The 16,955-nt window shown below is 39.3% G+C and overlaps 2 protein-coding genes across 3 annotated transcripts; both read right to left on the bottom strand.

Moving 5' to 3' along the window:
* Positions 1 to 311: 311 nt before the first annotated feature.
* Positions 312 to 5,403, bottom strand: LOC122872995 (solute carrier family 22 member 7-like). Its single transcript, XM_044189203.1, has 9 exons — positions 4,347 to 5,403; positions 4,102 to 4,205; positions 3,849 to 4,003; positions 3,501 to 3,669; positions 1,832 to 1,955; positions 1,545 to 1,654; positions 1,159 to 1,373; positions 882 to 990; positions 312 to 694 (listed from the first exon to the last, which is right to left on the bottom strand). The coding sequence occupies exons 1-9, from the start codon at positions 4,725 to 4,727 to the stop codon at positions 481 to 483; spliced, it is 1,581 nt and encodes a 526-aa protein (XP_044045138.1). The 5' UTR covers positions 4,728 to 5,403; the 3' UTR covers positions 312 to 480.
* A 5,718-nt stretch (positions 5,404 to 11,121) lies between these two features.
* LOC122872994 (solute carrier family 22 member 7-like) lies at positions 11,122 to 16,277 on the bottom strand. 2 transcript variants are annotated; one of them, XM_044189202.1, is made up of 10 exons: positions 14,961 to 16,277; positions 14,759 to 14,862; positions 14,030 to 14,184; positions 13,506 to 13,674; positions 13,094 to 13,217; positions 12,897 to 13,006; positions 12,158 to 12,372; positions 11,834 to 11,942; positions 11,422 to 11,628; positions 11,122 to 11,337 (listed from the first exon to the last, which is right to left on the bottom strand). In XM_044189202.1, exons 1-10 carry the CDS (start codon positions 15,339 to 15,341, stop codon positions 11,298 to 11,300), a joined length of 1,614 nt encoding a protein of 537 aa, XP_044045137.1. In that variant the 5' UTR covers positions 15,342 to 16,277; the 3' UTR covers positions 11,122 to 11,297. The 2 variants fall into 2 exon arrangements, with proteins under 2 accessions (XP_044045137.1, XP_044045136.1); XM_044189201.1 differs by having other exon boundaries at positions 11,122 to 11,340; positions 14,961 to 16,275.
* Between the last annotated feature and the right edge of the window lie 678 nt (positions 16,278 to 16,955).

Below are 16,955 nucleotides of genomic sequence, written 5' to 3'. Positions count from 1 at the left end.
CTAGTGGAGTTTTTCTGCTTTTGTGTTGAGATACTGATTTGGTAGTTTAAAATTTGGTAGGATTAACAAATTTGCTGGATTGAATATGTAAATAAGTCTTGAAAAGAGGCTGGTTTGTGATGAATCAATACACGGGGTCAGATCACCTTTGTTACAAATACACAATAGTTCTGTCCAGCAGCAACTTCGTTACAGCTCAACTTTTATTTATTACCAAACATGGAGCTCAGCCTATGACACACTGTACAGATAAAATATTGAACTGTGTTCTGGTTTGAGTATTGGAGGAAACAAAATCAGGACCAAAGCACTTTTCATTTAAAGATTTTATTTTATCACAAATGTTCATATAGTATAGAATTCACCTTATAACAGTAGATCCCAACCTGGGGGATATTAGATAAAACCTGAAGGTAACTCTACTTCAAGCATAAACTGAACTACTAAAAATAACCACTTGACTGAATATGCAGTGGCTGTTCACTTCCACTGCTGTTCAATATCATCTATGGTCTCTGGCAGGCACCTGTTGCGTGTCTCTGACAGCGTTCTTGCCACTATTCCCCCCAGTAGTGCCACAGAGCACAGGACGACCTGGGGCAGGTTCTTCCACACCTCATCCAGTAAGAGGATCAAAGGAGCCACAGCTACACCAAGTCGAGCCATGAAGGAGTTGTAGCCCATACCATTCTGCCTAAAAAGCATTCATATACATTGCTCTTAACCACAGAGGAGACTGTAACTCTAGGGCTCGAAATTATGATTTTATTACTTGTAGGTAGGTGTTGAAATAGCTCTGAATGTACTGTGTGTTACAAATCCAAAAATGTGACAGGGTTTCTTCAGAATTTTAAGATAAAAAGGAAGGCATGCGTAGTCACCTTACTACAGTAGGATATAGCTCAGAACTGTAGAGCACAACAGTTGCAAAGGATGCTGAAGAAAACCCTTTTCCAATGACTGCTACCACTGTTCTGACAACAGACATATCTGAAAACAGGACATCAGTAACTGAGGAATGGCTTTATTGTTGAAGTTGTTGATTTTAATAATGAAAATACTAGAATTCCTTACATATTCATGTGTATAATGACTGTAACCTTTGTTATTGAAACTGTTTTTTAACAGATTTTTAAAACAACATTAATGAATGCCTACCTTTAGGTATTATAATGTTGATTCCAAGACAGACGGCAGCCATCAGCAGAGCTCCCACCTCAGTGCATCGCCTGCCTATCTTATCCAGTAAGTAGTAAACTGTTACTTTGGCTGGGAGCTCAATCAAAGCATAGGTAAACTGAGTGAGATATATATTGAGCCCAAGGCCTGTGATGTTAAAGCTGATGCCATAAAATGTAGCTGCCACACAAAACCTAGGGGAAGAGAAAGTGGAAACTCATTAAATCAAACTCATAGTATTTTTTAATACAAACAGAACTATTCATCTGGATCTTTTAAAATGTAAAACTGACTGACCAAAACAAAACATTTTAGATAGTTCACAATCTAAAATCAGTAAGCACAATGACATTGGGAATACAGACCACAATATCCCAGTACATAGGGCCAGTTTCCTCATTTTGGGTGTTCGTATCAGATCGAGGTAGGAATAGGCCCGATCTCTTTTCTCAGTCACAACAATAGTGGATAGTGTCTGAAAGAATGCAAAGCAACATTATTCTTTAAACCATGTGATAAAAATGAAGGCTTAATAACTATAATAGTGTAAGACGACACAAACAAATTGTAATCTGGAATATTACACGCCCAAGACTATGTTGTTCATTTGTGTTTGCTCTCTTGATTTAACAATCATCTGGAATATGCTAACCTCTGTTTTAAGTGTGTGAATTAACTCCTCGGTTTGGTTCATCTTGGCACATTTTTTCAAATACATCTGAGCTTGCTCCAGCTTTCCATTGGCAATGAGCCACCTTGCCGACTCTGGCATCCACCTAATGTTGAAGGCAAAGACATTTTTTGCTCCTGATATATCACATGGTAATGAATTCCATTGCATGTTTACATTAAAAACAAATATGGTTATTAATATGTACCTAACCTAACCTAATCCCAGTCAGGTACAGGCGCAGCACAAAAGTAGCATATATATAGGCAAACGAGAGGTAGTCCGCAGACTAAATACTACAAGCTCCTAAAAGTTTAAAAGAACATTCCACCGATTTAAAATTGCACTCCTATAACATTGCCAGGACTCACGATGGACAGTTTTAAAGAAAAGGATCAAAATCGATGCAGCAGAACCAGAAATATCATCTTTTTTATTCCACAAATTCTTCTTCCTTGTCAAAAGCGGGCACCTACATTACCCACAATGCAACTTGACTGCCGACAGTTCGGTTGGAGGTGCTAATGTAGCCTCGAGCAGCTAGCCTCAAGCAGTGTAGCGAACCCCAGCCAGACAATGGTGAAGCGTACTGATGTTTCCAGAAGCCTAAAATAAAAGCTTGCAGGAAATGGTTACTTTGTTAATAGACCTTCCTAAGAGTCATTTACAAACAGCGATGAAGAGCAGGCTACAGATGTCGGGTAACCTCACTTTTTCTAACTCCACATCCACCTATTTTTTTCATTCAGCACCAACTAGTTGACTCAAGTGACATCAGTTGAGGCAATGTGCACAGTTTCCTCTGGATCCACAAAAGGCTTTATACAAGTTTTTTTCACACATGCAATAACGTTAGTACTCCCCAAGACCTGTAAACAGACTTTGATGTGTAAAGTCAGTGGAGTTCCCCTTTAATGTGGCAACGTTACAGGGCAAAAGCACAAGTTCGGCCATTATTTCCAATGCAAAGATAAGCTGCTCTCTCTCGGGCAGCAACGCTAGCCATAGCGGCGAGCACTATGTTGATTGTCCGCAATGCTGTGCAGCAAAAGTTGGACTAAATTGAACTTTGAACCCCATATACGATGACATCCACAACCTGCATCCAAATGGATTGTGGCCTTGATGGAAGGCAAAAGTTATGGTGGTGACGATTTACTGTTCTATAATAAATCCATGAGAAAAATGGAGGAAAGATTTTGCTCATCTCTGAATTTCCCTGTTATCCAATCCAAAATCTTGAGCATGGCAGAAAATATCAGAGAGGACAGGGATACCAGGTTATAAAATTAATATTGTGATGATTTACATTCTGATGTAGTCTGTAGCATCATTGTAAAGCTGCTTTGTAGGACTACAGTATGTGCTGCTCATGATTTTGCACTCAACTTCATGCTAATTACTTGCTCTGGCACATTTGATCCTAAACTCAAGATGAACCACTGATAGTTGAAACATTGTCAATTACATTTTTGGTAGTTTGGAATGTTAGTGTGCGAACTGTAGAACTTTTTTCCAATGTTTATCTTTAAAGCCATACAGGGGTACGTGGTACTCAGGTATTAAAGCAGTCGCCCAAAACACGACACCTCCAGATAAGGACTGTAGAGGACTTCTGTTGGACTAAAAGATCTGAGCTTTTGAGTCATACCTCCAGGTTACGATGGCCAAGGTTAGAGGTGAGGAGACGCTAACAATTAGCCACCGCCAATCAGTCACAAAGTAGGCAATTGCTGCGAATACTGTGTTCCCAAATGTCCAAGATAAGCTGTCGATCACTCCCACCAGTTTCCTGTGCTCAATGTCCACCCACTCCACACCTGCAAAGAACAAACGCCTCATCAAGGATCAAAATTTAGAGAAAACATTTAGTACAACACTTGAAATCTTGTTTTATTTTTTGCAGACCTGCATTTGGTAGCCTAGGCTTCTGGGGTGAACACAACACAATATAGGCTACGCTTAAGAGTTGACAACAGAAATTAAAATATATTATTACTGAGGACTGTTGAGACAATAACGATGCCAGTGATGCAAAACCCAGTGAAGAACCTCAGCACTGCGAACATCACATAGGATGTAGAAAAAGCACTTGCAAGAGCAAAGATCATTCCAGACACATACGACACCAGCAGCATGATCCTCCGGCCAAACCTATGGAAAGTCAGAAAGGCTCCAGATTTAAATTTTACTGATTGGTTGAAACACTGGGTAATCAAAGTTATGAATGTCAAGTAGCCAAACTGCGATACCTGTCACTCAGACTTCCAAAGGACATGGCTCCAAACATCACTCCAACAAAGAAGATGGTAGCAGTTGCTTTGTTTTTCCCTCTTCTATCACACACCAGGTCCCACTTGTGCAAAGAAATAAGGAAAGAGCAGAAGTTCACTCTATTTGTTGAAGACAGGAGTGACTTTTGCATAAAAGGTACACTTTTTAACAAGTACATTTTAGTTTGTTTGATGTTTTACAAATGAAAAGAAATGAAGGCCACCTGTGAGGTCAGAGTAGACTTGAAGGTGGTGTTATCATACACCCATCCAGTCCGACATGGCACCGTTTGTAGGTCAGTAATGTTGGAGGAGTTGAGCAGCAGATGATACTGAGGCTCTGCAAACATCTGACAGGAGTTTGGAGTCCCATCCTCCTGGAGTGGAATACTAACAGCAAGCCTCTCTGCCTGGGTTAAATTCCTAAAAATACCTCCCTCATCCAGAGAGCTGATGTCGCAGTGGTGAGAGGGAACAGCCGCTATGAAGTTGTTTAGCATGAAGTGGCAGGGCAGTGTGAAGCGGCCAATGAAACTGATCACAATAATCATTATCTGAAATCTTCCAAATCCATTAATATCAGCAAGAATGTTCTCAAACCTCATTGTGGCCCCCCACTGTGTGCAAAATGTCGTCCTTTTAAATAGAAAAAGAAAATACCATCCTCATTCGCTCATGCCGGTACAATAAAAAGAAGTGAACTGCAAACCTGACTCTCATACCCGGACAAAGCAACCTTTGGTATTTCACAAACCCAGGGGCCGCTGGATTACAGCTGAAATCAGTTAATATTTTACCTCACTTAACCACTAAAATAACTTTTATCTATTTGAGTGTGAAGCAAAGTACGCATGTATTAGTTACAGCAGGATCCTCAGTATGTAGTGAAATGAGTCATCATTTTATTACATTTAATTTAAGAAATATCATCACTTTGTACTGCATATGATTAAATAGTATATTGAAAAAAAACATACAGATTTTGCGTATGTAAGATAGACTTAGGTAGTTACAGTTTTGTTATTTAAACATGTTTCCATCAGTGATATTCCCCAACATCTTATGGGGCTATTCATTGCCATGAAGAAAACAAGTAGAAGTTGTCTCATCAGATGTTCAGACTGATCGTCTTCTGAAACACAAAAAAACTTAAATCTCAAATCCCAAATTATGTTCATGTCATGAAACAATTCAGTTCAGAATAAGGCCCAGTACCTTGTCTGTTCCACATCTTCATTAGTTTCTGGTAGGTTGACATTTTGTGCCTCAGGAAGTAAACAAACTGACAGCCCTGCAGCAAACACCAGCAGGGAGAAAGCAGTACTTGGTAGCGGGAACCACACTTCTTAAAGAACCATGATCAGAGGGGATACAGACACACCTATAAGGGCTGCAACCCAATCCGCTTTCGCTGTGTAACAAAAATACATGATGTCAGACTACAGTGAAAGCATTTCAATTTATACCAACCAGGGGCCTCTTCCAAGAAGCAGGTTTACTGAGTTAATTTGCATAACGTTGCTGAATAAAATCTGAAACATGGACACATGTATAAAAACTTGATCTTGGTTTTGATCAGCAAACATTTCCAGATAATTTAGTAAACACAGTATTCAGAAAAGACCATTGTTTGTAAATACGAAAACTATAACCTTTATATTACCCTTAGACATAACCACCCTATTGTGGTGACCCTGGGAGCTGTAGTGTCAAGGGGAATAGCTCCTGGTTGGGTCACACACGGAAAACTGGTCCCAGGCAAAAAGAGCAATTTAAGAACCCCTATGGGCCAAGCAAGATTATGGAGACTGGTGCGTCCTTTTGAAGCCAGGCCAGGGAGGGGAGCTTGACAGTAAGTGCTTGGTGGCTGGGCCTGCATCCATGGGGCCTGGTACGGCTCAGTCCAAAGACATAATATGGGCCCGCTGCCTTGTGGTCCTACCAATCGCAAGGCTAGAGGCCCCCACCCTGCCAGTCGAGTGGCAGGTGGGGTCAAGTTATCCACAGAATCTGTGTACAAGGTATATCAAGCTGCAGATAACCATAGAAACAGTACTTCTGCTTTGTACTACTTCATCAGTCAACTCTCACTGGTCAAACGGCCCGAGCCACGGGTTAAGAAAGTGATAAAATACATGACAAGGTGTCCTGATGTGTGAAAATAGTGAACAAGTCAGAAATGAACAATGAACTGAGTTATTTATTTCCTAAATCAGGACAACTCAGAGTATATTATCATGCTGATAGCATGGCCAGGTATTAAAGGCAAAAAGGGAGACTGCTTAAACTGTCATCCATTTGTTAATGTTTGGGTACATATTTAACATCATGGATTATATATTTTGCAGGCTTTAGAAGTAAGAGGTTCATGTTTCCGTTGCTTAAAGCCAGAAACCGAGCTATATATCACAAAATACCAGTAGAGCCAGTCTCCTCATTATGGGGGTTTTCAGAAGGTCCAAACAGGAATATTTTCTGCTTTCATTTTCTAGTAATATTGCTTTGGATAGAACCTGGAGGGTAAAAACAAAACCTTTTGTCAGATTATGGAGCCACATGAAATATGAATGACTGACTAAAAATGAATAGATCATATACATTTTGTACCTCAGTCTTTAGGTCAGCCATGAATTTCTCTCTGTGGTTGACTTTTGCACATTTGCTCAGGTAAAAATGAGCACTGTTCACCTTTCCATTGCTTATCAGCCATCTGGCAGACTCAGGGACCCACTTGTGACAAAATGTGATTTAGTACACTTTTTTAGTAGTCAGGTTAGGTCAACAGTGACACTCTGAGGAACAGGAACAGTGACCTTTAGTCAGCTAATAGTCAAGCATTATCTTTGGACTATCAGCCTAAGAAGTAACAGATTTTCCTCTTAATTTTGCAATTACTTAATGTTATCGCTTTTCTAACTCTCTTATGCATAATTATCGTAAGCCCATCCAGTCCGACACTGCATCGTTTGTAGGTCAGTAATGTTGGAGGAGTTGAACAGCAGATGATACTGAGGCTCTGCAAACATCTGACAGGAGTTTGGAGTCCCATCCTCCTGGAGTGGAATACTAACAACAAGTCTCTCTGCCTGGGTTAAATTCCTAAAAACACCTCCGTCATCCAGAGAGCTGATGTTGCAGTGGTGAGAGGGAATAACCACAATGAAATTATTCAGCAGAAAGTGAAAAGGCAAAGTTAGGCAAAAATGTATTCTGTGCTCAATAAATGTATGTGCATGTTTGCTATTATCATGGGCATGCCCCCAGACCCCCCTAGGGGATTTGCATCTTTGTCACCTTTTTCACCCCTGATCAGGTTGCATCCCTGAAGTTGGTAAGTTAGTAACGCTGGTGCTGCTAGTGGTTTCAGGGGATGCTCCTTTGTATAACCAAGTTCAATTAAGTGCCTTGTAGTAATTAGTAATAATACTTTAAACTTTATTCCAAAAGAGATTGGGAGCAAGTACAATGGCACTAAAGTTCCACTTTTTTAACCACTTTTTGGTTAGATGTCTGGTTGAGTTTTGCAGAATTCAAAACTGTGCAATACCTCGACCATTAAGGCAGGTGAACAGGGCATTACACTAATCAAGGCATGAGGACATAAAAGCATGTAAAATTTCCTTGGTATATTAAATGACAGAATTATCCTAATTCCTGAAATATTCCTTTGTTGATAGCATGACTGAACTAGTTCCTTTGTGTGTTGCTCCAGACTCAGGCCAGGATGAGGGGGCACAGGGGTGGTTGTATTTGTTTAGACCGGTGGTCAGGGCCAATGACTTCAGTCTTCAGTCTTGTCTGACATAAATTGTAAAAAGTTGTTGTATTTAATGTCATTTGAGTAGAGAAGGTAGCTTGCCACGGTCATCAGTTTTGAACGACAGATATAACTACATATCATCTCGACAAGGAGATGTTGTGGCAGTGAGTATGTCCCAATAATAACATGTATAAAGAAAACAGCCCAGGACTCCAAACTGAACCTTGCGGTACTCCACATTTGATAAAAGCAGTTTGTGAGGTGTAGTTACCAGCAACAACAAAAAATTTCCTATTTGCCAAGTAGGAAGGAAAACTAGTCCAAAGCTGTTCCAGGGACACCAGCCCACTGTTTTAATCTATTAATTAGAGTATTGTGATCAATTGTATCAAACGCTGCTCTTAGATGAAGCAAAAATAGTACAGAACTTGCACTAGAGTTAGCGGCCCTCAGTAAATTGTTTGAGTACATTGTTGTTTTTTTTTCTGAGCAAATTAAATTTTTCAAAAAATGCTTTTGTTAATGGATTTGATTGCTAGTGTCACACAAATTCTAGGATGCTGAGAGACTGAGACAAGTAGTGGTCTGTCATCTCTTTGACTTTGCGGTTATATGTAGATTAGTAAATCTTTAAGAAGCAAGCAATGCACCTGCAAGTTCTTCTAAGACTGTATGTCCTCACTTTCCAAACTAAATAATGTACATCAAATCATGCTCTCAGGCAGCTGTTTAATAGTGGTTGACTGTTGGTTCTGTTACGGACAGAACTGGCCGGAGACACAAGGAAGTGTATGATATATTTTATTGCAGCACAAGTACGATGAAAGTGAACGTTGAGACACACGGGGACTGGAGCTGAAGTGTCACACACGGAGTATAGGAGTACGAAGGAGCCGGAGACGAGGTACTGGGTACCGATGGCTGGTAGACTCACGGAGGACTGGAGACACACACACACGGAGAACAGGAACACGAAGGAGCCGGAGACGAGGTACTGGGTACTGGAGACTAGCAGTTAGTTCAGGAAACGGGAGTCCAAGACGTTTAATGACTTTAGGGGAACTAACGTCCTATCCTTAGTCATGAACGAGACCGGACACAGACTGTGGTGAGGAGCTGGGTATTATAGGTGAGTGGAGTGCTAATTGATTGCAGGTGTGTACGAGGTGACAGGTGCTTTGCATTAGTGCTCAGGTGAGGGAGTGCAGAGTGAAGGGGAGTGGCTGGAGAGAACAAGACAGACTGTGACAGGTTCAAGCATTTATTGGAACTTGCACAATGTTTTTGTTACCAAACACAGTAACGTTGTTATTGTGAAAACAATTTTCTATTATTTTCAACTTCCAGAGTGTAAGTACAATCAAATTTAGAGCAAAATACAAAATCACTGAATCCACAATATCATCAATACATGTAAATAAATGTTACAATGTGGACAGACTCAGGATCATCCCCTTCATTATCAAAGTGTGCGATTTTTATTGAATCTCTTTCCACTGTGTGACTCGTGCCCTGTAATATTATTTTATCATGCAAAATTACTTAGTTTAGGAAATGCCATCAGCATAAATTACAGTAGGTATTGATTGGTATGTTGACACTGGCAAATAATTAAAACAAAATCTTTGATGAACGCAGATGTGTGGGATGCCTCAGTTCTTTTCAAATCAGCTTTGGTTTCCTGCCAGCATACAAGAGGGTGGACCTTTGTGTTTAGGCTGCATTTCTTTGACTTCCAGATGACGGTTAATAGTTTACTGTTGCCTTAAAGGGGCAAAATGTAAGAATTGAGACTACTCTCCACCTGTCGAATTCATACTCCAAATCAATAGGGTCGGGCGAACAGGCAACCGGGAGACTGCTGACCGGGATCAGCAGTCTCCCAGTGAACACTGCCAGACCGGGACTGAACAAAGCCTCAGAGACTGACGGAGGCCAGTTTGGCAACAGGGAATATAGTACCAAGGTGATTTACACTGGCTCCGACCAGGACTCTGAAGACACAGCATGTTCAGGCGGGGCCAGGAGAGGCGTCCAGCAGGAGAAGAGCGAGAGGGAGGTCGGGCATCAGAGAGGCAGCGACAGCTTGTAGATACAGAATATTTTTCACTTCTAACACGGTGGATTGAGGATTTATTTCCACTAAACCAGAGATGGTGATTTTTTGAACAGTGCAAAGACTAACAAAGATGGTTTTGATGAGTTTTATTTTGTTTCTGTCCAGTTTGATGTGTTTTACGATGAGTTAACAAGGCAATTAAGCTGGTCTTAGTTCGGTGAAAGAGAGAAACATAAAATCAGAAGGTGTACGGTTGTATTTTTCTGTTTGATAAGGGAAATAGGTGTACAAATATTTCCTTTCTTGACATTTTGTGAGTTTATTTTGTTTTTAATTTATTAGACTAAAAAAGCTATAGAGAGTTTGTGTAACATAGTGAATTTGCCGCTGGCACACATCTCCCAGCTGGAACTACCTGAGCTATACTATCAGAATATTGTCTCTCGAGGCACAAGTGGTATTACAACACATGACGGGCTGGGGCTAGCAGGTTAGCATGCTAATTCCAGTAGATATCTCTGCAACACAGTACATAGATGTCTTTGATATGATGTCTGCACTGTTACTTCTTCACATTCTGTTGATAATGTTAATTCATTTTTTTAATGTTTTAAGCTAAAATTCTGGCCAAATCTTACGTATTGCCCCTTTAATATTAGAACACTGAATCATCCTTCAACAACATTTCCTCTTTTTCTTGGTTTCTCAGTGTCCTTAATGAACTCTGGCAGTCAGATGTTTAACGTTTCAGGCAGAAGTGAAGTCGTTGTGGTTAAGCAGTTATTTTTTCCTTTCTATTTATCACACACCAAGTCCCATTTGTAAAACAAGTAAAGAAAGAGGACAAATTCACTCTGGGCTCTCTAAACCAAAATACACTTTTCCCCATAATAGGATAATGATTTCTGGAAAGAGCTGGTGAACACTTGAACACTTGGTGAAGGTCTTGAGTTGGTTGACACTTCTGGGTTGTCAAGTGGGCATTCTTCCTCAATATCTCATTGATATTGCCCCACCTCCTCCTCCTTTCACATCATCCCCTTTCTTTCATCTCTTTACTCTTCCTTTAATCTCAGGCTGTCATTTTAGCATCACCTTCTGCCCCCTCATCTTCTTCTTTATTTAAGACATATCCTCTCTTTATTGAAGTGTGGCATTAAAATAAATCATGCATCAATGGTACTGTAAAATATTTGATCACATTTATTAAAAAACTATACTGAAAAAAATGATACAGCTTGTGTTTATTTAAGAAACACTTGCTTGTTTATTCTTTTATTGTTAAAACATATTACCACCACTGATATTCCCTGCAACTCAACTTAATGGGTCTTTTGGTTGCAATTAAGAAAACAATTATGGTGGAGATTTCTCTTCAGATGTGGAGATTGATCTTCTTCTGAAACACAAAAGACATTTTCATTTTATAACACAACTCTCATTTGAATGTTTGGATGCAATCCAAATGAAGGCCCAGTACCTTGTCTGTTCTACATCCTCAATAGTCTCTGGTAGACGGACGTTTTGTGTCTCAGGGAGAAAACAAGCTGCCAGCCCTCCAGCAAAAGCCACCATGGAGAAAGCAGTACTTGGCAAATGGCCCCACACTTCTTCAAGAAGCATGATCAGGGGGGATACAGACACGCCTACACGAGCCATGAAGGAGCTGTAACCCAATCCATTTTGCCTGTGTAACCAAAAATACAATTCATTTGTAACAATCAGTTTCAGGATACAAGTGCAACTGCAACTCCCTCATGTATAAAGACCTGGTCAGGGTGTTCAGTTATCCAGATGTCTCAGTAAAACTTGCTTCTTGGAAAAGGCCTCTGGATATAGATACTGTTTGTAAATGTACAAAATATAAGCTCTGTATTAGATAGTTTACTGACCTCATTACTGTGGGGTAAAGCTCTGTTGTATACAGAAATACAGTTGTGAAAGCTCCCTCTGCGAACATCTTGCCCAAAGCTCCCACAGCTGTCCGGAACAGCCCCTTATCTGAAAAGAAAAAGTTGTGAAGGGACATTTTAACCTCACCTTGTATTATATTTAAAGTAGTACTACCAGTGGTAGTTTTGACTTATTTACACAATTTTTATTCCAAGTTTTGCTTTTTCTATTGTTGTTGTCATCTATTATTGTTGCATTAGCTCTAGTAGTCTCACTATAAGCTCACTATTTTAAAGAGACACACACTTCAACTGATCATTTACCTTGTGGGATAAACATGTTGCAGAATATACACAGTCCAGTCAGAATGAGCGTTCCAGCCTGATTCAACCTTCGGCCAATTTTGTGTAAGGTCAAAAAGATGAAGGCTTTTGCTGGAATTTCAATTGCGCCATAGATGAACTGTGTGAGATAAATATTTACACCAAATCCAGTGACATTCAAGCTGATTCCGTAATACGTACAGGCCACTCCAAACCTGTGAACAGAAAGAGAGCAAATTGATTTTTCAATTAAAGTTACACATTTGCCCCAGGAAATACTCGTTTCTGATTGGCTGGCATGTATCTGTAACAGGATACTTGGACCGTCAAAAGTTAAACCACTGTTCTATATCAGTATTCAAGGTAGCTGTGGGTAACCATAGCAAAAGTACTTCTGCTTTGTGTTACATTACAACTACAAGTCAACTTACACTGCATGGTGAAATCATAGACTGTGTATACAGTCTGTAGGTGAAATGGACCTAACTATGAGTTCAGTGATACCACACGATAATGTAGTGCGAACATTTTTCTATTTCAGGACGCCTTGGACTGTATTATCATACTGATTCCATGGCAACTTACCAATGACACACAGAGGAGCTGTCATCTCTTTTTTGTTGTTCTCAGGTTCAGTGATCATAAATGGGCAATGGATTGTACAGTTTATACATTTTTTCAAGGTTTAAAATGTGAAAATCTCACTTGTTTAAAAGAAAAACCAAAGGAATGTATATACCACACAATGCCAGTAAGCAGGGCCAGTGTCCTCATTCTGGGGGTCCTCACAAGGTCCAAATAGGAATATTTTCTGTTTTCATCTTCTACAAGTATTACTTTGGACAGGATCTGGAGAGAAAAAAGGAAACTTTGGTCAGAGTGGTAGTGGGTATCAATTTCTGACTAGAAATTATCATATTATGTAAGATTTTGCACCTCAGGCTTTAGGTCAGCCATGAACTTCTTTCTGCCGTTGACTTTTGCACACATGTTCAGGTAAAAATGAGCACTGTTGACCTTTCCATTACTTATCAGCCATCTGGCAGACTCAGGGATCCACCTAAAACAAAGTTTGATTTGAAAAAGAACAGATTTTAAAAGATTCTTTGTTTAAACTCATGAGTCACACCTCTGCCTCATTGAAACTAGAAGTCATACTGTTAATGAGAATAAGTATCTTTAAACACTGTAAAATTTTGAATGTCCTTGTAGGTATAAAAAATTACTTGATTTTTGACAAACACAACCGCACACGGCTGGCTGGTGTTAGGCCAGCTTCATAATGTAAAATTAAAAGGCAGGAAATTGCTTGTTATGGCTGAAAGCTCAATTATTAATTTTTCCTTACCACCAAGTTACCATTGCCAGAAACAGCGGGGTGGTTGCTGCAGCGGTAAGGTACCTCCAGTCATTCACAAAATAGGCCAGAACTGGTAGCAGAGCAGTACAAATACTCCAGTCCATGCTCGATAAAACGCCAACTGCAGTGCGATGCTTAATGTCCACCCATTCAATACCTATAGAGAGCAATGATAACAAATCAAATCTGTTAAAACATACTTGACTATAATTACGTTAAAGACTCTGTAACCCTTTATCTACAACTCATATCTTTTTATATTATTCATATTTATTGAAGTTAACACAAAATGGATTTTAAAAGGTTGGATAAAAAGGAAGAGTATATCACCTCAACAAACTTAATTTCACTACAAGTGACTTTTACATTATAAAAATTGAACCAATGTGGATTAAATATAATTGTATTATAAATGTTGCTTCTTTTCTTCTTAGTTTTTGTTTTCTGAGAATTGCATTTTTAAAATCCTCTCTTTAAGAAAAAAAAGACAGATATTATGACATAAAACTCACAAAGGACTAAGGTGATTATACTTATTCCAGAAATACCAAATCCAGTAAAGAACCTCATGGCAGCAAACATGGAGAAATTAGAAGAGAAAGCACTTGCAAATCCAAAGAAAGTGGTTGTCACGTAGGACACCAGAAGCATTCTTTTCCTGCCAAACCTGTGAGACAAAATAATTGTAGATAAATCCATAGAATAGGGCATGTAAAATCTGGGATACTATTTGTTCAGAAGAAGATGTGGCAACACTTTATTCGGATAGGCACATATATTCCTTCTCAGAAAGTGAAATGAAAAGTAGCCTATAGATCAATATAGTTCAGTGAGTGTTTTAGGGTTTATTTTATGGTTGGGGTAAAGGTTAGAAATAGGGTCATGTTAGGTCAAGAGTTTTATATAGTCTGTAGAAAAGCACTCAGTGACACTTTACTGTACATCAACCTTTTATCAGCGGATTTCACTTTTATGCATAGAATTCAATTCTAGACTCCATACAGGTGTATAGTCAAATTTGGCAGTGGCGAAAACAGAAATCTGAGACAGCTGATACTACACCATAGCACAGAGGCAAATGCAAACCAGAACTATAATAACAATAATTATACTGTAGCAAAAAAGAATATTTTCAATGTATACGTTTGTTTTTTGTTTTAAAAACAAATATTATAAAGTACTGTAATTTAACCACTCAGAGGTGGAAATGTGTCTGATTTAAGAGTTAAAGGCATGAACACCTGTCGCTAAGATAGCCAAATACTGCTGCTCCAAGCATGACCCCCATGAAGAAGATAGTGGCTGTGGCTCTGTTCACTCTTCTCTTATCACAAACCAGATCCCACTATGGGGGAAACACAGACAACACACAGAAAAGTAAAGTGGCTGATCTGTGATTGATATTAGTTCAAGTCTTTATAAATGGAAGGAAATAAAACTAACCTCTGTGGCCAGAGTAGACTTGAAGGTGGTGTTATCGTAAACCCATCCAGTCTGACACGGCACCGTGGGTAGGTCAGTAATGTTGGAGGAGTTGAGCAGCAGATGATACTGAGGCGCTGCAAACATCTGACAGGAGTTTGGAGTCCCATCCTCCTGGAGTGGAATGCTAACAACAAGCCTCTCCGCCTGGGTTAAATTCCTAAAAACACCTCCGTCATCCAGAGAGCTGATGTTGCAGTGGTGAGAGGGAACAGCCGCTATGAAATTATTCAGCAGAAAGTGAAAAGGCAAAGTCACACGGGGAATTACCATCAAGAAGATCGCCCTTATTTGGAATCTTCCAAAGCCATCCACCTCTGCCAGCATATTCTCAAACTTCATCTTCAAAATAAATGATGCAACACTTCCAATTTGGAGTGAAGCTCCAGAAAATATCACAAAGCACACAAGATGTTCGTTTGAAAGTGAGCCTCCAGTCGTTTCCACACTGCTGTTGGTTAGTGGCCAGCTGAGAGAATGTGTGAATGTTTTGTAAGGTAATGCAAACAGACAGTTAGTGCTCACTCATCGTTTTAGAGTAAGAGTAGTCTGACAAGTAACATATTTTATTTGAAAAATAAATCATTTGCTAATTGACTCCATCATACCAAAGTACATGTCTGTTGATACTGTACAATATATGTCCGTAAACATTGCAATACTCCTTCTTGAAAAAAACAAATCAATCAAAGATTTACTTAAGAATACTGATGGGGGGATCATTGTCTAAAGGTTAAAAAAATGTGCTTGCGGAAGAAAATCTGTTTGAGTCCTTGAAAATCTTAGTGGGGAAAATGCTCTTGAAATATTTCAAGAACTATTTGATGGATTGCCATAAAATTTTGTACAGACTTCACATCAATTCTCATGATTTCGGTGATCCCATCATAAGAGTTGACATTTAGTGTTTTTTTGTGAAATGTCTCCACAGCTTTTTATTATTTACTATTAGATGGATTGCCATTAAATGGTTGGTTTGGTTGAGTTAACATTAGTGCCACTACAACAAAGATTGTTAAGAACTTGTCTTGGTGAACTCATAGTACAGGACAGGCAGGATGATATTCAACACAGCACACTAATAACACATCAAAATACACCAAGTACCATAAAAATGAAGGATCAGTTAAATACAACAATACACCTTAAAGTGCCAAAGAGTCGAATGACCTAAACAATTATCACACACAAAATACTGCGAATAATTACAGATATCAGTGGTACCCAGAGGATGAATCCTAAAAACTCTGGTGATCCTCTGACTTTTCCTGTAGTGCCACCAGCAGGTCATGGTTTTCACTTACTTTTTCCAGTACTTTGGTTTACCTGCAAAACTAATGCCATTGCCATCAACCTCAGCTGTACTTTATGCTAATTAGCAAATCTTAGCATGCCAACATGCTAAACCAAGATAGTGAACATGGTAAACATTATACCTGCTAAACATCTGCATGTTAACATTGTCAGTGAGAGCATGTTAGCATGCTGATGTTAGCATTTAACTCAAAGCCTCTTTCTTGCCTGGCTGTAGACAGTTAGTCTTGTTTATGTTTTTTATGACCTTTTAGGTCATACAAACATACAGTAAAGATTTCGGTACCACTTAGTTTTCTTCAAGCAACGAGGGTGGATCTTGTGCACATCCAGCTTGTGGTATTCAGTGTATGGACTCTCTTTCTTTTTCATTTACAGTGTTTTTTAAAACTCCTTGTCATTAATATGCACATGGATATATCACAATGTTCATTAACCTGATCTGATTATTCACTCTGAATGAATAGGTTTTTGGGAATCTGTCATTTGAACATAACATTTCTGTCATGTATTATTATTGAGTCATTACATTCATAAGAATGTGTCAACACCAACAAACAGGCAGGCAGGCAAATGACACCAACCCCTCCATCCCTCCATAATCTATACCCGCTTATCCTTTGCAGGTTGCTAGTCTATCAC

Source organism: Siniperca chuatsi, linkage group LG3 (assembly GCF_020085105.1).
Source record: "Siniperca chuatsi isolate FFG_IHB_CAS linkage group LG3, ASM2008510v1, whole genome shotgun sequence".
Taxonomy (NCBI): Eukaryota; Metazoa; Chordata; class Actinopteri; order Centrarchiformes; family Sinipercidae; genus Siniperca; species Siniperca chuatsi.
The sequence above is the reverse complement of the archived record's forward strand: the minus strand, read 5'-3'. Positions and strand labels throughout refer to the sequence as shown.

Bases quoted from the DNA above. Each gene is read 5' to 3' on its own strand.
- LOC122872995 (XM_044189203.1), bottom strand. From the start codon at position 4,727: ATGAGGTTTGAGAACATTCTTGCTGATATTAATGGATTTGGAAGATTT. The intron at 4,206-4,346 runs GTGGCCTTCATT...TCTTTGCACAAG, and splicing joins AGTCTACTCTGACCTCACAG to TGGGACCTGGTGTGTGATAG. The intron at 1,374-1,544 runs GTCTGTATTCCC...CTCTTCCCCTAG, and splicing joins CTATGTACTGGGATATTGTG to GTTTTGTGTGGCAGCTACAT.
- LOC122872994 (XM_044189201.1), bottom strand. From the start codon at position 15,341: ATGAAGTTTGAGAATATGCTGGCAGAGGTGGATGGCTTTGGAAGATTC. The intron at 13,675-14,029 runs GTGAGTTTTATG...TGCTCTCTATAG, and splicing joins TATAATCACCTTAGTCCTTT to GTATTGAATGGGTGGACATT. The intron at 11,629-11,833 runs GTCAGTAAACTA...TTGGTTACACAG, and splicing joins CTTTACCCCACAGTAATGAG to GCAAAATGGATTGGGTTACA.